Raw genomic sequence first — 21636 nt, 5'->3', positions numbered from 1 at the left:
ACTCCAGTACTCTTGCCTGGAAAACCCCATGGGCGGAGGAGCCTGGTAGGCTGCAGTCCATGGGGTCGCTAACAGTCGGGCACGACTGAGAGAGTTCACTTTCAGTTTTCACTTTCATGCACTGGAGAAGGAAATGGCAACCCACTCCAGTGTTCTTGCCTGGAGAATCCCAGGGACAGGGGAGCCCTGCCATCTATGGGGTCACACAGAGTCGGACACGACTGAAGTGACTTAGCAGCAGTAGTAGTTCTTCACATCTGGTGGCCCAAGTACTGGAGTTTCAGCTTCAGCAGCAGTCCTTCCAATGAATATTCAGGACTGATTTCCTTTAGGATGGACTGGTTGGATATCCTTGCAGTCCAAGGGACTCTCAAGAGTCTTTTCCAACACCTCAGTTCAAAAGCATCAATTCTTTGGCGCTCAGCTTTCTTTATGGTCCAACTCTCACATCCATACATAGCTACTGGAAAAACCATAACTTTGACTAGATGGACCTTTGTTGGCAAATTAATGTTTCTATTTTTAATATGCTGCTAGGTTGGTCATAACTTTTCTTCCAAGGAGTAAGCGTCTTTTAATTTCATGGCTGCAATGACCATCTGCAGTGATTCTGGAGCCCCAGAAAGTCAAGTCTGCCACTGTTTCCACTGTTTCCTCATCTATTTGCCATGAAGTGATGGGACCGGATGCCATGATCTTCGTTTTCTGAATGTCGATCTTTAAGCCAACTTTTTCACTCTCCTCTTTCACTTTCATCAAGAGGCTTTTTAGTTCTTCTTCACTTTCTGCCATAAGGGTGGTGTCATCTGCATATCTGAGGTTATTGATATTTCTCCCGGCAATAATTGATTCCAGCTTGTGCTTCATCCAGCCCAGCATTTCTCATGATGTACTCTGCATATAAGTTAAATAAGCAGGGTGACAATATACAGCCTTGACGTACTCCTTTTCCTATTTGGAACCAGTCTGTTGTTCTATGTCCGGTTCTAACTGTTGCTTCCTGACCTGCATACAGATTTCTCAAGAGGCAGGTCAGGTGGTCTGGTATTCCCATCTCTTTCAGATCCACACAATCAAAGGCTTTGGCATAGTCAATAAAGCAGAAATAGATGTTTTTCTGGAACTCTCTTGCTTTTTTGATGATCCGGCGAATGTTGGCAATTTGATCTGTGGTTCCTCTGCCTTTTTGAAAACCAGCTTGAACATCTGGAATTTCATGGCTCACGTATTGCTGAAGCCCAGCTTGGAGAATTTTGAGCATTACTTTGCTAGCGTGTGAGATGAGTGCAATTGTGTGGTAGTTGAGCATTCTTTGCCATTGCCTTTCTTTGGGATTGGAATGAGTACTTCATGAGAAATGCTGGGCTGGATGAAGCACAAGCTGGAATCAATATTGCTGGGAGAAATATCAATAACCTCAGATATACAGATGACACCACCCTTATGGCAGAAAGTGAAGAAGAACTAAAAAGCCTCTTGATGAAAGTGAAAGAGGAGAGTGAAAAAGTTGGCTTAAAGATCGACATTCAGAAAACGAAGATCATGGCATCCGGTCCCATCACTTCATGGCAAATAGATGAGGAAACAGTGGAAACAGTGGCAGACTTGACTTTCTGGGGCTCCAGAATCACTGCAGATGGTCATTGCAGCCATGAAATTAAAAGACACTTACTCCTTGGAAGGAAAGTTGTCACCAATCTAGACAGCATACTAAAAACATTACTTTGCCAACAAAGGTCTGTCTAGTCAAAGCTATGGTTTTCCAGTAGTCATGTATGGATGTGAGTCTTAGACTATAAAGAAAGCTGAGTACCGAAGAATTGATGCTTTTGAACTGTGGTGTTGCAGAAGACTCTTGAGAGTCCCTTGGACCGCAAGGAGATCCAACCAGTCCACCCTAAAGGAGATCAGTCCTGGGTGTTCATTGGAAGGACTGATGTTGAAGCTGAAACTCCAATATTTTGGCCACCTGATGCAAAGAGCTGACTCATTGGAAAAGACCCTGATGTTGGGAAAGATTGAGGGCAGGAGGAGAAGGGGATGACAGAGGATGAGACAGTTAGATGGCATCACTGACTCAGTGGACATGAGTTTGGGTAAACGGGAGTTGGTGATGGACAGGGAGGCCTGGCGTGCTGCGGTTCATGAGGTCGCAAAGAATTGGACACAACTGAGCGACTGAACTGAACTGAACTGAACTTTGCACATAAATTAAATAAGCAGGGTGACAGTATAAAGCCTTGATGTACTCCTTTCCTGATTTGGAAACAGTCTGTTTTTTCACGTCCAGTTCTGTTGCTTCCTGACCTGCATACCGATTTCTCAGGAGGCAGGTCAGATGGTCTGGTATTCCCATTTCTTGAAGAATTTTCCACTGTTTGTTGCAATCCACACAGTCAAAGCCTTTGGCGTAGTCAATAAAGCAGAAGTAGACGTTTTTCTGGAACTCTCTTGCTACGATCCAACGGATGTTGGCAATTTTATCTCTGGTTCTTCTGCCTTTTCTAAATCCAGCTTGAACATCTGGCAGTTCACGGTTCACATACTGTTGAAGCCTGGCTTGGAGAATTTTGAGCATTACTTTGCTAGCGTGTGAGATGAGTGCAATTGTGCAGTAGCCTGAACATTCTTTGGCATTGCTTTTCTTTGTGATTCGAATGAAAACTGATCTCTTCCAGTCCTGTGGCCACTGCTGAGTTTTCCAAATTTTCTGGCATATTGAGTGCCACACTTTCACAGCATCATCTTTTAGGATTTGAAATAGCTCAACTGGAATTCCATCACCTCCACTAGCTTTGTTCATAGTGATGCTTCTTAAGGCCCACTTGACTTCACATTCCAGGATATTTGGCTCTAGGTGAGAGATCACACCATTGTGATTATCTGGGTCATGAAGATCTTTTTTGTACAGTTCTTCTGTGTATTCTTGCCACCTCTTCTTAATATCTTCTGCTTCTGTTAGGTCCATACCATTTCTGTCCTTTATTGTGCCCATCTTTGCATTAAAATTTCCCTTGGTATCTCTAATTTTCTTGAAGAGATCTCTAGCCTTTTCCATTCTATTGTTTCTCTCTATTTCTTTTCATTGATCACTGAGGAAGGCTTTCTTATCTCTCCTTGCTATTCTTTGGAACTCTGCATTCAAATGGGTATATCTTTCCTTTTCTCCTTTGCTTTTCGCTTCTCTTCTTTTCATGGCTATTTGGAAGCCCTCCTCAGACAACCATTTTGCCTTTTTGCATTTCTTTTTTCTCGGGGATGGTCTTGATTACTGCCTCCTGTACAATGTCATGAACCTCTGGTTCATAGGTCTCAAACTCACAGTAGAGACCCATTGAGCATGCCTTGAACAATGGCTGGTTTGCAAATGTCCCCATAGACCATGGGCTTGTGGGCAGGGGCCGTGCCCTTTTGGCTTTTGTATGCTCATGGCCCAGCACAAGGCTGGGCATTTTGGTTGAACAAATAAACTAAACCCCAAAGCCAAATATAAAAGTGAGGGACTCTAAGAGTTCAGATTGTACTCAGCAAAGAGGAACTATTTCCATAGAATATACTCCAGAAGATGACATAGTTATGGGTTCTATCAGTTGGTCCCAGACCTTCTTATGTGATCCTCATTTAGTGCATGTTGCCTGAGTCTGGGGCTTGTAGTTTTAAGCAGCTTCCTGGATTATTCCCAAACTAAGTCTCAGTATAACAGGACCAAGTGAGGGCTTCCAACCGAAGCCTGAAAAGCTATGCTTCTAGAACATACCCAACCTTATCTCTTTATTAAAATCTGTGTGTGCATGGGCCACTACCAACTGTCTCCATCAACCGAACTGAGCCAAACACACTTTCCAGAGCCAGTAGCTCCTGGTTCCTCTACCTTTTGGTTCAAAAGGCGAAACAGCAGGTTTATCCTTAGTCCACTAAGCAAATACAGGATTCTTCTCCACATTGTCACTCCTAAACATGTCTCTGTCCCTCTGGGCCAGTTTAGAATTGCTATTCTTTTTAAAGGAAAAAAGATAGTTCTCAAATGTTTGTTATCCACCCAAGAAAGCCATTATCATACACTTTCCTCTGAGTTTGCTTTAAAAATGTACATCCAGTCTGAGATCCTGAAGGATGCCAGCTTTGGTCTCAGTCAATTTCCTCAGTGTTCTCCCTTGTCACTTGGCAGGATTTGTGCACATCGTCTGCGCTGCATGAACTGGTGCTTGTTTCACATCCCTTCCCACTTATTTCTTTAAGGGTAACCTATAGATGTGTTTTCTCGGAAGACACTACTGGCCCTCAAGGTATTTAATGATGCTTTCTAAAAGTATCCATGTTGGAACTTCCCTGGTGGTTCAGTGGTTAAGAATCCTCCTGCCAATGCAGGGAATACGGTTTGATCCCTGGTGAGGAACTAAGATCCATCATGTCATGGAGCAACCAAGCCCGTGCACCACAACTACTGAGCTTGTGTACTCTAGAGCCCATGTGCTGCAACTTCGGAGCCCTAGAGCCTGTGCTCTGCAACGAGAGAGACCACTGCAACAAGAAACCCACACAGCGCAGCTACAGAGAGCCCATGTGCAGCAACAAAGAACCAGTGCAGCCAAAAATAAATAAATAACCTTTTTAAAAAGTACCCGTGTAAACGAATAGCTTCTGGACGTGAAAGTTCAAAAGTTGAAAACCAAGGAGCAAAAGTGTCTCTAACTATTCCTTTCACTCCACGAGAGTCCCGAATACCTGCGTGGAGGGGAAGGGCTTGGCTCTTCATCCAGGGAGTTTTCTCTCTAGCAAGGCTGCTGGCCCACCGGCCCAGATATCTTACTGCCACTCAGTCACTAGCACTCTATCTACAAGCCTCTGGTAAATCTTTGGTGAACTTTTCCTTCTCACATTCAACCCTGTGCAGTCTAGCTGTGTCCTGTCTTATGATCAATCTGCTTCTCAGATCCTGTTCTCCAAGCAAAGCAGGCAACAATAAACTCCTTCCTAACAAGGAAAACGGAGTGGGAAAGATCACTGCTGCAAATGGTGGTCAATACGGATTCACCAGATATATTTTATCACAATAAATTGCATTCACCTATCTGTTTTAGGGGGTGGAATGGTGACAACCCACTCCAGTATTCTTGCCTGGAGAAGCCCATGGACAGAGGAGCCTGGTGGGCTACAGGGTTGCAAAGAGCTGGACGTGCCTATGGCCTTGATTAGAGTGCAGCAGAGGCTGAGGCCAGGGCAAGGGAGCTGAGAGTGAGGCTGACCTGAGGCGGAGGTCGGCGGGGAAAGGGGGCCTTTCCTCCACCCCTCACACTGGGGAAGTTGCCTCCATTCCCCTTGTTCTGGGGCATTATCCATTGAGCCTCACTCGTGCTGTGACAAGCTAGTTACTCAACACTGCCGCTGCCCCCATCACTGAGATCTGACTCTGCATCATGCTGCTCAAACATGCATATTTAGTTTTCACCACCAGACATTGAACATGTCACACCCCTTGCCTAAAATGACTTCTCCCTTACCTGTTCTTCAAGGTTGACTTCAAATGGTAACTCAGTCCTTTCTTCTTCCACAAATGCAAAATGACCCCTTTCTTCCCAATTCTAAAAGTGAGGTAGGGACTTCCCTGGTGACGAAGCATGTATTTGCTGATACTTTTTACGTTGACCTGTCTTTGTACTTAGAAATGTCTCTTAATAATAGGCTTCTTCAGTGACTCAGATGGTAAAGGGTTTGCCTGCAATGCTGGAGACCTGTGCTCAATCCCTGGGTCAGGAAGATCCCCTGGAAAAGGAAATGGCAACTCACTCCAGTATTCTTGCCTGGAGAATTCCGTGGACAGAGGAGCCTGGCAGGCTACAGACCATGGTGTTGCAAAGAATCGGACATGACTGAGTGACTATCACTCACTCACTGCTGCTGCAGTGGATAAGAATCCACCTGCCAACGCAGGGGACATCGGTCAGATCCCTGGTCCAGGAAGATTCCACAGGGCGCAGAGCAACTAAGCCAGTGGGCCACAACTACTGAGCCCAAGCTCTAGAGCCTGCAAGTTGCAACTAGAGCCGGAGCTCTAGATCCCGCAAGCTTCAACCACTGAGCCCATGCCGCTACAGCCTGTGCTCTGTAAGAAGAGAAGCCACGGCAATAAGAGGCCCAAATACCACAATGAAGGGTAGTCTTCTCTTGCCGCAACTAGAGAAAGTCCATGTACACCAACGAAGACCCAGCATAGCCAAAACTACCTAAATCAATAAATTTCAAAAACTAAATAAATAAAAGTGAGCTAGTTTTACACCACATATTGCTGTTTCCCGAAGATCAGTTATTTGTGTATCTATTTTTCCTTCTGAATTATTAAGCATTCTGAGGGTAAAGCCTGTGTTTCTCTCATCTTTGAATCATGCACAATCCCTCACGAAGGACAGATATACAGGCTATATTCCTAGAAAGAAGGGAAGGGGCGGGAAGGAAGGCACTTAGCTGGAGGGGTGATTTCAGATCCTGGAAAAAGCTTCCTCTGGCAAATCTCATGCATCTGGTCTGGGATGCTTGCTTGACAGTTCTGTCGAAGCCTAAGTCTGATACAGTTACAAAGGAAATTTTCAAGGGAAAGGAAACACTTTTAATCCCTATTATTCACTCGGTGTCTAGTCTTAGATTACTGCAAATGAGATTCAAATTCTTTCTGGAAATCAGGTTTTGAAAGGGAGTGAAAAGAAGGAAGGCTAGGGAGCTTTCATTTGGGGCACCAAAGGAAAATGTCTCCTGTTTCTTCCCGGTGCCCTATGCTGTGAAGAGGTCAATACATTTTCAGTTCAGTTCAGTTGCTCACTTGCGTCCGACTCTGCGACCCCATGGATTGCAGCATGCCAGGCTTCCCTGCCCATCACCAATTCCCAGAGCTTACTCAAACTCATGTCCATTGAGTTGGTATGCCATCCAACCATCTTATCCTCTGTCGTCTCCTTCTCCTCCCGCCTTCAATAAAGATTGAAGCATCAGGGTCTTTTCAAATGAGTCATTTGGATAGTGTCAAATCAGATACCTGTAGTAATACACAATGGGAGGCCTCGAGTGCTGCGATTCATGGGGTTGCAAAGAGTCGGACACGACTGAGCGACTGAACTGAACTGAACTGAACTGAGACAGACCTTTAGTTTCCTACTTCTCTCTGGGAGGACAGATCTTTCCTTCCTACATGTCTTTCTCTCGTTTCATCAGAGACTTGAAAAATTTTGTGGACAGGATACTGAAATCATTTGGGACCAAATAATTATGCCCAAAGCATATTCATTTATAAGGGAATAAAACACGGTAAGTTTGACTTGAGTGGTTTTTGTTGGCCACTTTGAAGGGATTCACAGGAAATGTAGAACTAATCAGAGAAATGTTGGGAAACAGCATTATTACAGGCTAAATTTGTACCCCCCTCCCAACTCACATATTGAAGTCCTAACCCCCTAGTTCCACAGAATGTGACTATGTTGGAGGTAGGAGCCAAAAAGAGGTGATTACGGTAAAATGAAATTGCGAGGTGATTACGGTAAAATGAAATTGCATGGGTGGGACCTCATCCAATCTGACTGATGTCCTTATAAGAACAGGAGATTAAGATAGAGATCTCTACATACACAGAAGAAAGACCACTGAGGACACAGCAAGAAGGTGGCCATGGGCAAGCCAAGGAGAAAGGCCTCAGGAGAAACCAAACTTGCCCACACCTTGATCTTGGACTTTCAGACTCCAAATGTCTGTTGTTTAAGCCACCTCATCTGGTATTTTGTTATGGCGCCTGAACTAACTAACATGAGCATGATGCCACAGATGCCAGAAATAAAGAAAATAGGCTAAAAATGGACACATTTTAATAAAATCTCTCCTCATCTCCTGTGACTGCCAAGCATCATATAGGAGTTGTGAGAAGGGCCATAGCTTTGATGAACAGTAAGTGAAACAGTGGTGACTCATCAACAATGCAGGCCTTGCCCCAGTGAGGCCAGAGGAAGTATCTCCAAGGATCCCTGACAAGACATTTCTGTTCAGTTCTGTTCAGTCACTCAGTTGTGTCTGACTCTTTGCAACCCTATGAATTGCAGCACTCCAGGCCTCCCTGTCCATCACCAACTCCCGGAGTTTATTCAAACTTATGTCCATTGAGTCAGTGATGCCATCCAACCATCTCATCCTCTGTCGTCCCCTTCTCCTCCTGCCCTCAATCTTTCCCAGCATCAGGGTCTTTTCAAAGGAGTCAGCTCTTTGCATCAGGTGGCCAAAACATTGGAGTTTCAGCTTCAACATCCGTCTTTCCAATGAACACCCAGGACTGATTTCCTTTAGGATGGACTGGTTGGATCTCCTTGCAGTCCAAGGGACTCTCAAGAGTCTTCTGCAACACCACAGTTCAAAAGCATCAACTGTTTAGCACTTAGCTGTCTTTATAGTCCAACTCTCACATCCATACATGACTACTGGAAAAACCATAGCCTTGACTAGACGGACCTTTGTTGACAAAGTAATGTTTCTGCTTTTTAATATGCTGTCTAGGTTGGTCATAACTTTCCTTCCAAGGAGTAAGCATCTTTTAATTTTATGGCTGTAATCACCATCTGCATTTAGTCACTTAGAAATTGTGAATCTAACCACTGGACAAGAATGACAGCAAAATTACTAGGAGCTCAAAACACACACCACATTATGGCAACTGCTATTATTGATATAAAAAAACCATAATGTGATCATGATTGCACAAAAGAACCAACATTTGCACATGCAAAGCACATATAATTTGAAAAATATAATTTCTCTGGAATTTGCAAAATAACCAATCTTGTTTTTTTTGAATGACCGTTACATGTAGAATTTTTTATAGATACCACTAAGATTAACTATCCTAATAGGCCTTTAAATTATGCTGATAATAGTACATAATCTGTGCTAAAAGAAGCCTACATGTTATTCCCCTAACAAACCACCTGGCTTGCTCTGTGCTAAAAGCACGTCATGGCTCCAATGACATGGAGTCTCTTGCATCATGTCTTATCAAGTTTCCACAATTTTGTGACTGCGGGATTTTCTCCTATAAGACTTCTGTTTTCCATCATTTGCTTGTGTGGCCTCTGGCCACTTGCAGGTGTTTGTTTGGAAAGGAGAGGCATTTTCCAAGATGACACAATAAGCTGATGTTCTAAATCCTGGGAGCTTGAGTCCTGCCTGTTTCTGATTCTGGGAGACTTTATATGATTGGCCATTACCCATCCTCTCTATCCCCATCATTGCCACTGCTGCCTGTGACTTTGTCATTTAAGGCTGCTAAGCACTTTTCCCTAAAGAATAGCCTAAGCCATAGAAGGGCTGTGGGGTTTCACTGGTTCATTGTGTTACTTGTTGGTGCCTTGGAAAGTGGGTCACCTGGGAGTTGAAATTAAGCACTGAAGAGAGGAGGGTAATCCGTTCATACCCTTATGAACAACTGTGGTGAGAGCAGCACTCAAAAGTGGATGATAATCATTCGTGGTTTCAGACCAGACTGAAGGGCGTCTATGGACTGACTAGCTCCAGCTTTAGCCATACAGCTGACAAAACTATAGATGATTTCAAGTACATCAGTGGTGGATTTTAAGTTATTATGCATTCAGATTTTAATTCAGATAATAGCTTTAAAGCATCACTATTCAGTATGAATATGTGCAAGTCACATTTGTCATTTAAAATGTTCTCACTGCTGGGGCTTTCCCTGGTGGTCAGTGGTTAAGAATCTGCCTTTCAATGCAGAGGACATGGGTTCAATCACTGGTCTGGAAGCTAAGATCCCACATGCACTGGGGCAGCTGAGCTCAAAAGCCAAAACTAGAGAGAAGCCTGTGCACTGCAACTAAGACCCAAAGTAGCCATAAATAAATAAATATATATATATTAAAATATTCTATTTGCCCAAATAAAAAGTAAGTTGTAGCAGCCAAAATTAATTTTAATAATATATTTTATTTTACAAAGTATCCAAAATATAATTATTTCAATACCTAAAAATATTGAAAACCTTTAATGAGATATTTTACCTTCACTTTTTCGTTCTAAGTCTTCTAAATCTGATGTGTTTTCACAGTCTGTCTCAATTGGATGCTAAGTTTTAATCAGAAATGCTTGGTCTGAAGTAGATTTCATAGAATTGACAGTTGAAAAACTGGATTCATTTACAAACCTAAATTGGTCCAAACCATGACTGTATTATTAGATTTTCAATTTAAATTTAGATTAAATTAAAATTCAGCTCATAATTATTTGGAGACTAATAATTATGATCCGGCATATGCCTAGGAGTGGTAGAAAATAAAGTTTAAAATGGTAACTTGGGGCAGTTTACAGCTTCAAATGGCAGGCCCAAGAGTTTTTTCTAAATGGGGAAAAAGGTTTCTGGTGAGGAGGGGTGTAGACGGTGTTTGGGGGAAGATCCACTTAGCATTGGTGTGGATGGTGGATGGAGAGGGGGACAAGTTGGTGGCAAAAAGAACAGTTAGTTACTGCACTAGTCCAAGCAAAATATAATGAAAAAGTGAGGAAGATGCTAGGAAAGGAAATAAAATTATAAATTTAATAAGTGTATATATAAGGATATCAGGAAATGTGGGCAGGAAATCAAAGAAAAGGAGGGGTCGGAGAGTTCTATGACAACTAAAATACAGAAGTACAGAAGAAGGGCTGGAGGGAGAAAAGTTATTTCTATTACATTTGATATAAATGTTTTTAAAAAGATTGGAATATGTACGTATGTTCTGGCAGGTGGGAGGAGACCTTTGGGCAGACATGAAAAGAAATAGAAATCTATTTATAGGATTGTCAAATTAGCAGAATGGGCAACTTTCTTAGAAGTACTGTATACTATTCCAACAGTTGGGAGTGTCTGGTAAATTAAATTATGGTACCACTTTTTAGAAATTTATGCAGCTGTTAAAAATTACTGCCGTTGAATTATTTCAAGGGATGTGGGAAATTGCTTAAGATGTATTTTTAAATGAAAACTTTTAAGTTTAGCTAATAAAAGTCCAATGTTTTTAAGAAAGGATATGCACTTACATAATGTATAGCACAGAAAATGTATAGAAGGAAACATACCAGGCATATATTATCTCTGCAGAGTAAGATTGAAAAGGGCAAGGGCTTTTATGTTTTTTTACTTTGGTTTTGCTTGAACTTGCTTCAGAGAACATATTATTTTTATTTTTGAAAAGGGAGACCAAAAAAATGACTAAAAGGGTTTCTGTCAAAAAATTAACTCCGGGGACTTCCCTGGTGGGCCAGTAGCTAAGATGCTACACTTCAACTGTAGGGGGTTCAGTCCCTGGTCAGGGAACTAAGATCCCACATGCCACACGGTGCAATAAAAAATAATTAAAATCAATAAATGACTTAAAGAATTATCTCTGGGCCATTTTAATTTTCTTATTACAAACTTCTTAATATTTCAGTATGTAATACTTTTATAATCAGAAGAACATCATAAATGAAATAATCTGTATTATCAATGGTAAAATCAATTTTAAGTCTGTTAGCAAAGCCATAGGTTAGGGTTGGGTGTTTCTTTAAACAGATTTTGTATCCAATTTCCTTTACTTTTGGGGGGTTCACGCTTACTTTTATAGCTGCTGAAGCTATTTCCACACATTAAAAAAATGATTTCCATTCAATGTGGCCAAGAAGGAAAATGGAGGCCAATCCCAAGGCAAACATTCCTTAGAGAAGACAAAAAGCCTCTATAACCTGTGGAATGAAAACTTCACCAGTAGAATGTGACTCTTTTGTCATGAATGACTTCAATTGCTGGTAGACAGAAATTTTTAATGAGAACAAAGAGCATTGGAATGATTTCAATGCTCTGGTTGTCATTCCAGGCCAAACACACCAGTAACTTTATATTATAATGATAGGGACAAAGAACAAGGTGTCCCATTCACTGTGAGGCTCCTGCAACAAGAGGGCGCAGAGTCTCACTGAAGTGGAAACGAGAGGGAACTCTCAAGGAGTGCGGAAAGGGCTGTGAGTAGGTAAATCACCATTAGCCACATAAATAATGGCAGAAAATGGGTGAAGAGATGAAAAGATGCCGTCTGATCATTCACCAATGTAAAGATGTGCACTAAATCAGGGTCTTTTCTGTCTGACGCTGTTGTTTTTACTGAACAGTTAAGCACCCAAGGAAATACCAGTTGGGTCTTAAAGACAATTTATAGCCGGGTTGGCCTCATTGCACCTGGCTGTGTTTTGACAGCAGGTTTCGTCAGTTTACAGCGGAGATTCTTGTCTATGCTATAAGCTGTCACTAATGCAACTAGACCTTTGGAAAAAACGTACGGCTCAGAGGCAAATCTTTCCTTTCCATAGACCCCTCCCCCTTTTAATGAAAAGCAAAAGCCGGTGGCAAAGCCTCTTCTTCTTCAAGGGAAATTACAGAACCTCCTGGGAGTGAGCAGGTCAGCCCCAGTGCGATGGCACAAGTCGGATGCGCCTGCTTCTGGGCACTCGATTAAGGACTCTTTCTTTTCTCTTCCCTTGGGGCTAACTGCTGAACACAGCCGCCTTGTTGTTCTGGGCCAGGAAATGCAGGATTTTGCTCTTTGAGCTCCCAACTTTTCCCAGCTTTCAGGCCCCCCTAAGAATGTCTGGGAGCCTTGCAACAGCCCAGCCTGGGAACTCCAGGCATCCGGCTTTGGGGGGGATACCCACCCCTCACCCTCTTCGAAAACAAGAAGAGCAGGGTGTGGCTATTTGGGATCAGACAAACCTTAACTTTGTTCCCCGGGATTTTTGTACTCAGATAGTGGCCTGGTTTGGAAGCCGCCGTCTTAGAAATCACAGGAGCTCATTATACGTAACATACACGAGTTGAAAGCACTGCCTCCCAAGACCAGGTAACCATTCACTTTGTTCTGCGTGTTTAGGACACAGCATTTTATTCTTTTTTGCTCCCAGAAGGCCTGGGGCAAACAAATAAGTTTTAACAGGTGACACGCATTCCTGAACCGAAGGCAGTGCGTCCTTCCTTAGGAATGAGCTGCTGGTGGCTGGTGGCCGACGTTGCCCCATGTGTGGCAGAACAGGACAAAGACGAGAGGTGAGGGATGAAAAGGTAATGGAGAACAGCCCCTCCTGTTCCTTAATTTCATGGTTCACAGACATTCATTGACATTCAGACACTCCCAAGGGGAAGCTCGTATAACCAGTCATGAAACCAGAAACGAGCAGGCTAACAGCGCTGCTTGCCGGCGGCCCGGGCTGACTTTCTCCCCACCGTGGGGTCCACTCCCAGACACTCAGGCCCACTGTGACGGGTCTGCAGCTGCTCTGGAGGTTGGAAGAGTTCCAGGCCCACCGGGTCCTTTGACCAGGTGCTTCCAGGCAGGGCCCAGGCTCTAGCTCGGGGCGGCCCTTGAGGCTCTCGGAAGCACAAGACCCAGGGAGAGAGCAGGGGGGAGGAGGCTTTAGGCCAGGTGATTGCTACGCAGTGAGGGTCGCCTGGGAATGTCTCCCTCAGAATCGCTATGGGCTGAAAGGGGGAGCAGAGAAATAAACCTGAAGGAGAGGTAGATCCTGGTCCCCAAGACAGAGAAATGAGTCTGAACGGCTCCTTCAGATGAGAAGAGCAGCTGGAGGCAGAGATGCAGAAGTAGAGGAGAAAGCCGAGGGCAGCTGCATGGGCCGATGAGAGGGAAACTATGGGTATGCTGGGTCAGAGGAGAGTGACAGGCAGGCCAGTTCGCTGTCTGGCTGCGTCCACAGAGCAGAGCTCGAGACGCTGGCGGCGCTGGATTGCTGCCTGGTGACGCTGCCCAAAGTGTGCGTCACGCTTTGGAGGACCTCACTGAACACTCAGTTCAGAGTCAGCCAGAATGTCCACCTCTCACACCACAGTCACTATGGGCAGAGGCCCGAGGCACACTCCACCACGGCAGGCTGAACAGCGTGGGAGACATCATCTTCCTGACTCGGGGACACTGCAGCTCAGTGAGCTGGTTACTTTTACACGTGTTTAGTCCCTCAGTCAGGTCTGACTCTTTGCAACCCCATGGACTGTAGCCCACCAGGCCCCTCAGTCCATGGGGATTCTCCAGGCAAGAACACAGGAGTGGGTTGCCAGGCCCTCCTCCAGGGGTTCTTCCCAACCCAGGGATCAAACCCAGGTCTCTCGGATTGCAGGGAGATTCTTTACCATCTGAGCCACCAAGGAAGTCCATGAATATTGGGATGGGTAACCTATCCCTCCTCCAGGGGATCTTCCAAACTCAGGAATTGAACTGGGGTCTCGTGCATTGCAGGTGGATTCTTTACCAACTGAGCTATCAGGGAAGCCCGCTTACTTGTATAAAGATATTGGAAAAAAAAAAAACCCACTGTCATGATTGATACACTAAGCGATAAGCCTTACTGTTCTCCACAGAGTCTGATGAGGCGGTTATCTGAAGCTCACCTGTGGAATTCCAGAACTCTCCAGCCAGTCTCGGAAGATGTTTCCAACAGACAGCTCCGGCCTTTAAAAATAAAACGACAACGAAAAAGTAAAGGATTAAAAAGTTACAGAGTGGACTTGCCTGGTGGCACAGTGGGTAGAAATCCACCTGCCAAAGCAGGGGACATGGGTTCAGTCCCTGGTCTGGGACGATTCCACATGCTTCAGAGCAACTAAGCCCATGCACCACAACTACTGAGCCTGTGTGCTACGAAAACTGAAGCCCGTGCTCCAAAACAAAGCGTAGTCCCCCTCATCGCACGTATAGAGAAGGCCTGAGCCCAGCAGTGAAGACCCAGCACAGCCAAAAATAAACCAATCAATAAAATTTTTAAAGTTACAGCGCACTTATTATTAATACACAGAATGGTTCTATCTATCAGGGCACATCGCAGCATTGTTCTTTCAGAGAAATTTGGAGAAAGTGCAGTGATGTCTCAGGTTAAAGTGAGGAGGGGGCATGGTCATATTCAGTAGAGCGTCTCTCAAGTCCACAGGAGTGCACACGATGAGATCTAAGAATCAAAGTGGCCCCACAGGAGGTCCCTGATGCCTTGAGAGGAAGTCTTCGTTGGGAGTGCCTATGCAGGGAGGAGAGGGCATGTTCATGGGACATGTCAGGCGTGGCTGCTTCCTGGAGAGAGGTGGAGTAACGTGAAATCTGAACCTCGCAGCAATGAGTACATCAAAATGAAATGCCAACTTCATGGTGACGATGGGTGACAGCAAGCAAAAATGATACAATTCATCATTGGAACCCAAGGAGGCTCAGAGCCATGGAGCACACGTGGCTTCTGATGCCTGTTTTCAAGCATGTCTTCATTCCACTTTATTTGAAATGTTATGATTGCTTGTTTGATCCAAAGTCAGCTGAAATCTTTTGGTCTCATGCCTGCTGATTTAAATACTCCTTTAAAGGTACAATATGTTTAGGGTCCACAAACTTTAGGTCATATCTTCCTGTCTTATTGAAGTTTAAGCAATTCCTCCCTGGCTTTGAGATAACTCCTGCTTATGCCCAATCTCTCCAGCCACAGAGGCCTTCTTGGAATCCTCTTCCAGGCTGCGTACGTCACACCCACACAGGCCCTGTCTTCTGTGGCACAGTATTCTGTCACAGTCTGAGACTGCAATTGATTTTGTTACTTGACTTGTAAATGTTTCCTTACTAGATCAAAGCTCTCTGAGACCAGGGTCGGTGTCTGTTTTACTCACTTCTCTTAACCCTGCACTTAAAACAGTTGTGGCATAAGTATCCCCATAGATACTTTTTATCTGAATGAATGAAAACACATTTCATTGTTGACTCAATAAAAATTATTCCTTTTTAAGTTAATAATCACCTTGCCCAGTAAGACATTCCCAAGTCATTAAGGTCTGTATCTTTTAAAATTTTATGTATTATATACTCCATTACATATATGAAATATCCCCTCCTCCGACCCTTTGGAATTGTAAAGAGGTTGTGGAAAGATACAGTGCTGTCTGCATCAGTAAAGGTGCTGAAGGCCAAGTGCTCCCCTCACACCTGTACCGTTCTGCTGTAGTCTGGACGTAGTGAGAAGGGAGGCAAAAGTGGGCCTAGGTGGCTTAGGGAAGACAGGGTTGACTGATCTTGTCCTTCCTTTTCTTCTTCACTGACAAACAAGTCACTAATGTGTCTTGGTTTTCCCTTGTACAACAATTTGTTCAGTTGCCAAATTGTGTCTGACTCTTTGAAACCCCATGAACCTTCACTATCTCCCAGAGTTTGCTCAAACTCATATGAGTCCATTGAGTTAGTGATGTCATCCAACCATCTCATCCTCTGTCATTCCCTTCTTTTGACTGCAATCTTTCCCAGCATCAGGGTCTTTCCATATCAGGTGGCAATTGGAGCTTCAACTTCAGCATCAGTCCTTCCAATGAATATTCAGGGTTGATTTCCTTTAGGATTGACTGGTTTGATCTCCTTGCTGTCCAAGGGACTCTCAAGAGCCTTCTCCAGCACCACAGTTTGAAAGCATCAATTCTTCGGCACTCAACTTTCTTTATGGTCCAACTCTCACATCCATACATGACTACTGGAAAAGCCATAGCCTTGACTAGATGGACCTTTGTTGGCAAAGTAATGGCTCTGCTTTTTAATACATTGTCTAGGTTTGTCATAGCTCTTCATCTAAGGAGCAAGCGTCTTGTAATTTCATAACTGTGGTCACCATCCTCATTGATTTTGGAGCCCTAGAAAATGAAATCTGACACTGTTTCCACATTTCCCATCCATTTGCCACGAAGTGATAGGACCTGGGAGGTCTTCCTACCCAGGGCAAAAGCAAAGGTGGTTGAAGGGGGCAACTGTTGCTATTTCAACAAAGAGAAAATACACAGAGAGGAGAAAAACTAGTTTGGATTCATTTTCGAGATGATGCTCATCTGCGGGATGACCAGACAGGGAAGAGGCCAGAAGTGAATAAGGGGAAGATGACTATCCTCCTAGGCTGTTTGCCCAGTTCCCAGGTCAGTGAAATTACTGGCTGTGAAAGGCCAGGAGCCACCATTCCTGGGCTCTTCCCCACTGTTTCTTTGTCATCATCTCAATGCCCATGGCCGAGTCTCATCTGTAGGCTGTGAGAGTGTGGAAGCGTGTGCTCATGTGTATGCATGCACATGTGCCCTCAGATGCCTGTGTGTGTGGGTGTGCGTGCACATGTGCACACGTGAGCATACTTGGAGTGGGGGTGGGATGACCAGAAGAGAGGAGGCATCTCTCAGCACATTAAGGTGATTATACTTTCTTGGATTTGATTTATTTTTTTGGCCATAGAAAGAGGCTCTGGAAATGCCCTCACCTGGCATAACTGATATGCCAGGAGGAGGAAAGTGGTGTCAAAGGGCCACTTGGAGAAGCGCCCAAGGGGACTTGAGGTTGTTTTACTTTCTAGTGACATGTGCCAGGCTGGAAGGTAAGATGGATTTGGCAACTTCCACTGAGGATGATGTTCAGAAGAAGGTTCATTCTTGTTTGGAACAAATGCAGACAGTTCCCACCTGGTCTGGCACCCAGGGGGCTGTTCATCTGGTGTGTAGAGCTCCTGCCTGGGGCTCGAGCAGCTATGGAGGCCCTGCTGGTGACCTCAACTGTTTGACCCAATTTAGAAGCAAGGGTCTGTTTTTATCCCCGTCTATCCTTCTTTGGTGCTTCTCTCTAAGTAGCCCATTCATCTTCTTCCTTTCCAGCCAAGGAGGGACAAAAGGTCTGGTTACCCATCCTTCAGGAGATACCCAGGAAGGCGGCAGCACTCGGAACTGAGCTGCACTGTGTTGTGGATTCTAGGAAAATGGGCATCCTTAAACCTGCAACAACTTAAAATGAAGAATTTAGAAAGGATTTAGAAGACAGCAGTAGTGATGATCAAAGGGGTAAGCACATTTGATCCACAAGGGAGGTCAAGGGAACTGGGATTAAATATCCTGAAGAAGAGAAGTCTGGGACTGACTACAGGGCCATTTTCAGGCAGTTTTACAAAAGATGGTGAACAGCTGTTGTGCATCCCCATGGAGGAGTGAGTAAGAGGACAGGGACATAAATTTCCTTTGGAGACTTTTAGCTGAAAGATACTTCTTTAGGGGTGGCACGGTCAGGGGATGGCATGGTGGAGGGCAGGGCCTGGGGAGTTGAGTCCTGGAGTGTTACTGACTGAGGACATCTTCACCAGTGAAGACTGAGAACAGGCTAAAGCTTATATATGTGGCAAACATTCAATGGATGTCTATCAGGCACAGGGTTCTGATAGGGTTCTGTACAAGACTAATACTATTATCCCCATCTTAGAGATGAGCAAATAGAGGTCCAAGAGGCTAAGGGAGTTGCTCAGGGCCTTCTAGATGGTGCTCAAAGTGCTGGGACTCAACCTTGTGTTGTCTGGCTGCAAAGCTCTCACTTTTCTTCCTGTGTGGAATGCAGGCTTCACAATATATTGTTCATGATTTACGGTGCAGACAAGCCTGCAAGAGGAGAAGGCCTGTGCTGGCTTCCGCCAATGCTGACTTCTTGCTCATATCTCTCCTGCTGAAGGTGACCTGGCTGCTGCTGTGGCTGCCCTGTTTGTCTGCCCCCAATTACAGTTCAGAAGAGATAGGGGGACCCTTGGGAGGGCAGGAGTGTGAGGACAGGAGAGTTCATTGTTCAGCTGCATCCAGGAGCAAAAGACACTCTCCTGTGAATGAAGAGAACCTGTGTTTCCAGATCGCTTACCCCTGGAAAGGTTCAAAACACCTTATAACCATTATCACTTCATTCCTCATAATATCCTCGTGAAGTGGGTGTCAATTGTTGTGTGGCTTTTTTAGCAGATGGAGAAACTGCAGCATAAGAAAACTGTTCAAAGTCAGCCCGGGCTAAAGGAAAGAGCTAGAGAAAAGACCTAGGTTTCTAGACTCCCAGTCTCAGTGCAGACATCAAACTGCACGGATGCCCACTTACAGATTCCTTAAGTGTAATAAGATGTTAAATTCTGAGAGGAAGATCAAAGCATTGATTCCATCCACTAAAAACAAACGTAAACATTATAGAAGTAGTAGAAGTAGCCTTACCTCCCAAGGAAATTATGGGAGACGGTCTGAAAATGCCGAATTTTCAGGAATCAAAGGGGCTCTATGTTTTATTTTTTAAAATGTACATATTTTTCCTGTTTTGATCATGATTACTGAGATGATAGTACAGATGAAGTTTCAGCTCTGGGCTTGGATATGTAGCAGTGGTAAAGCTGAAAGCTGACTTTTTCAAATCAAGACACTCAGAGTCAAGGCCAATGGTGAGTTTTTCCCCTCTGAGATCATGGAGCTTAAATAATCACAACAGACAAGCAGAAGCATTTCCACTTCTCTGGGACCCAGGACTTACAGGAAATTACTCTTCTGCATGTCTGCTCACTATGGAAATTGATTTTATACAGACAGCTAAAAGTACACAGACCCACGCCTGCACGCCCGCCGTCTCTGTACTAGTGAACAGTGCTTCTGCCTCATTACTGAGGCCTCCCGGGTATCCGGAACAGCTGGCTGTCTCACCCTCTGGCCAGAGAGCTCCCATGCTGTACACCTGTGTCCTGAAAGGCAGCTCTGAGTTTTAGGAGTGGGTCTCCAGACCCTGTGAGCTCTGAACGTAGTCACATGTAGTTAATGCCACAAGGGAGGGAATGGGCTGGCCACCCTGCATGATGCTGGTTACAAAAATAAGTTGTGTTTAAGGCCGGGAAAGTGACCAGTACTACTTCTTAATGTTATAGTACACAGAAACAAGACCCAGGTGTGTGTGAAAGAGCATTGTATGTACTGCGTGTTCTACATTGCTCGGTCAATTGACTTCTGGGGGTGGAATGACAAGGATAGGGTGCTGACTATTAGCCATATCTGCTGCCTGTGCCTATCAACTCAGTGCTGATCAGGAGAAAGGTCTTTATCACTCTTGGCTCTGTCTTCGGCCCCTTGAGATTCTAAAGATCACCTTCTATCTGCGTGCCTACAGGAAAGCGCAAGGCTTGTGCGTCAGGAACAGTGAAGGTGCAGAGAACACGGGCAGTGCAGTTCTCGAGGGACTCAGGCTTTGGGGGCTTCCACGTTCAGGGTGTGAAGCAGAAAAGGCTCTTGTTCTGAACTGCAACTTACATTTTGTAAGGGTTTTTATTTTTTATTTATTTATTTTTTTGTATGGGTTTTTAAATGTCAGTAATTTATGTTTTTGCGTTCCCTTCCTACGTGGGGATACAAACAGTGTATGCCTCAAGGCTTTATACATGGTTACTTCTTTTCTTGATCAGAGCAAGTCATCTGCGCTTGGGTAGCTAATGAAGATTGCTGAGGTAACATTTACAAACAAGCACTCCCTAGCTTCAAGGGGGAGGAAGAGTACTGAATTAAAACAAACACGTGAATGTGTGCACAAAACATAATAACTGATGAGCAAAGAAAGAACTGGCAGCTGTTGATACTGTTGGACTATCAGGTGGGGAAGGCACGCTGGATAAGCACTCCTAGCTTCTTCTTCTTGGTCTCATCAGCATCTGGACAGAAACCACTCACTGAAGATGTCTAAAACATGGTGTCTCATCTCCCCTCTTCCACCTTCAAACACTCAACCTTCCCTCTCTTTGCCCCATACTGATTCCTGAGACCAAACACCTGCTGCCTGGATCGCCAGGACTTCTAAACTCAGCATGTAACCGAGTGGCAGACAGAGAAAGGTCAGATCGTGCAGGACTCCTCCTTTCAGCTCAACCAATCAACCAACTTAACTGCGGCACTCCTGGGGGTATTCCTGAGATCTGTTTATAGCCCGCTGCCACCATCCACCCATGGTCCCAGCTCTGGATCTTCAGTGAGCTGCCGTTTCTGTCTCTGGTTGGTCTCCTGATATCTAGTTCTCTCCATCCCATCTCTCTCCCATGCTGCCCCCCACCCCCAAGTACCTTGCTGATGGCACTCCCCTACCTGAAACCTTCAGTAGACCTCTGGCCTGAAGGCTTGACCGTAGGACTGCTGAGCCCTATCTCCGTGCTGAAGTTCACCAAAGAACTCCCTACCCTGAGTCATGACCTGTATCATGTACATCTTTAGCAGCTGACTAGGAGCTCCCTGAAGGCTAAGCATAGAATTAATTTTTTATTTCCTAGTGTCCAGCCTAAAACCTGGTGAAGGAGGTACTCAATAGAGAATGTTAAAATTAATTGAAGTAAGAGAATAAGAGAAAGGCAGTATGACACAGGCGGGCTGGCCCTGGGACCTTAACTGGCTGGTCTAACCTGAAAAATTTTGTCTTGTTCAGCACAGCTCACATGCCTAACAGATGTGTCTGAGGATCAGCTTGCGATGGAGTCAAAGATTAGAGGCTCCACGGGTAGGCGTGGGGCCTTCGGAGAGCTGGATAAAATTGGTACAACGTGCTGCATCGGTAAAAGGATGAACAGTCTGCTTCAAAAGCTGGATTAGATTCTGAGATTAGCTGGCAGGAAAGACAATGTTTGAGTTTCAAAATATATTCTAGTATTCTTGCTGAAATACATTCATTGTAGCAATAAAGTCTCAACTCTTAAGGAAAATTTTTTTAAAAAGCTTAAGTCTGCTAGTCAAAATGTGATCCTAACTGGGCGAGGCAGGCTCTTGAAGGGCAAAGGTTGGTG

General features: G+C 44.6%; 1 protein-coding gene across 8 annotated transcripts in view; it reads right to left on the bottom strand.

Annotated features, from left to right (window-relative positions):
- AOPEP (aminopeptidase O (putative)) overlaps nt 1-21636 on the bottom strand; it is a 422219-nt gene that overhangs the window by 96745 nt on the left and 303838 nt on the right. For all 8 annotated transcript variants that reach the window (XM_059889131.1, XM_059889130.1, XM_059889129.1 and 5 more), the window contains 1 exon segment: nt 14441-14501. In XM_059889131.1, the coding sequence (XP_059745114.1) occupies nt 14441-14501 (61 nt within the window).

The sequence above is a fragment of the Bos taurus genome, chromosome 8, assembly GCF_002263795.3.
Source record: "Bos taurus isolate L1 Dominette 01449 registration number 42190680 breed Hereford chromosome 8, ARS-UCD2.0, whole genome shotgun sequence".
Lineage (NCBI taxonomy): Eukaryota > Metazoa > Chordata > Mammalia > Artiodactyla > Bovidae > Bos > Bos taurus.
Note: the sequence above shows the minus strand (reverse complement) of the source record. Positions and strands in the feature narration are given on the sequence as shown.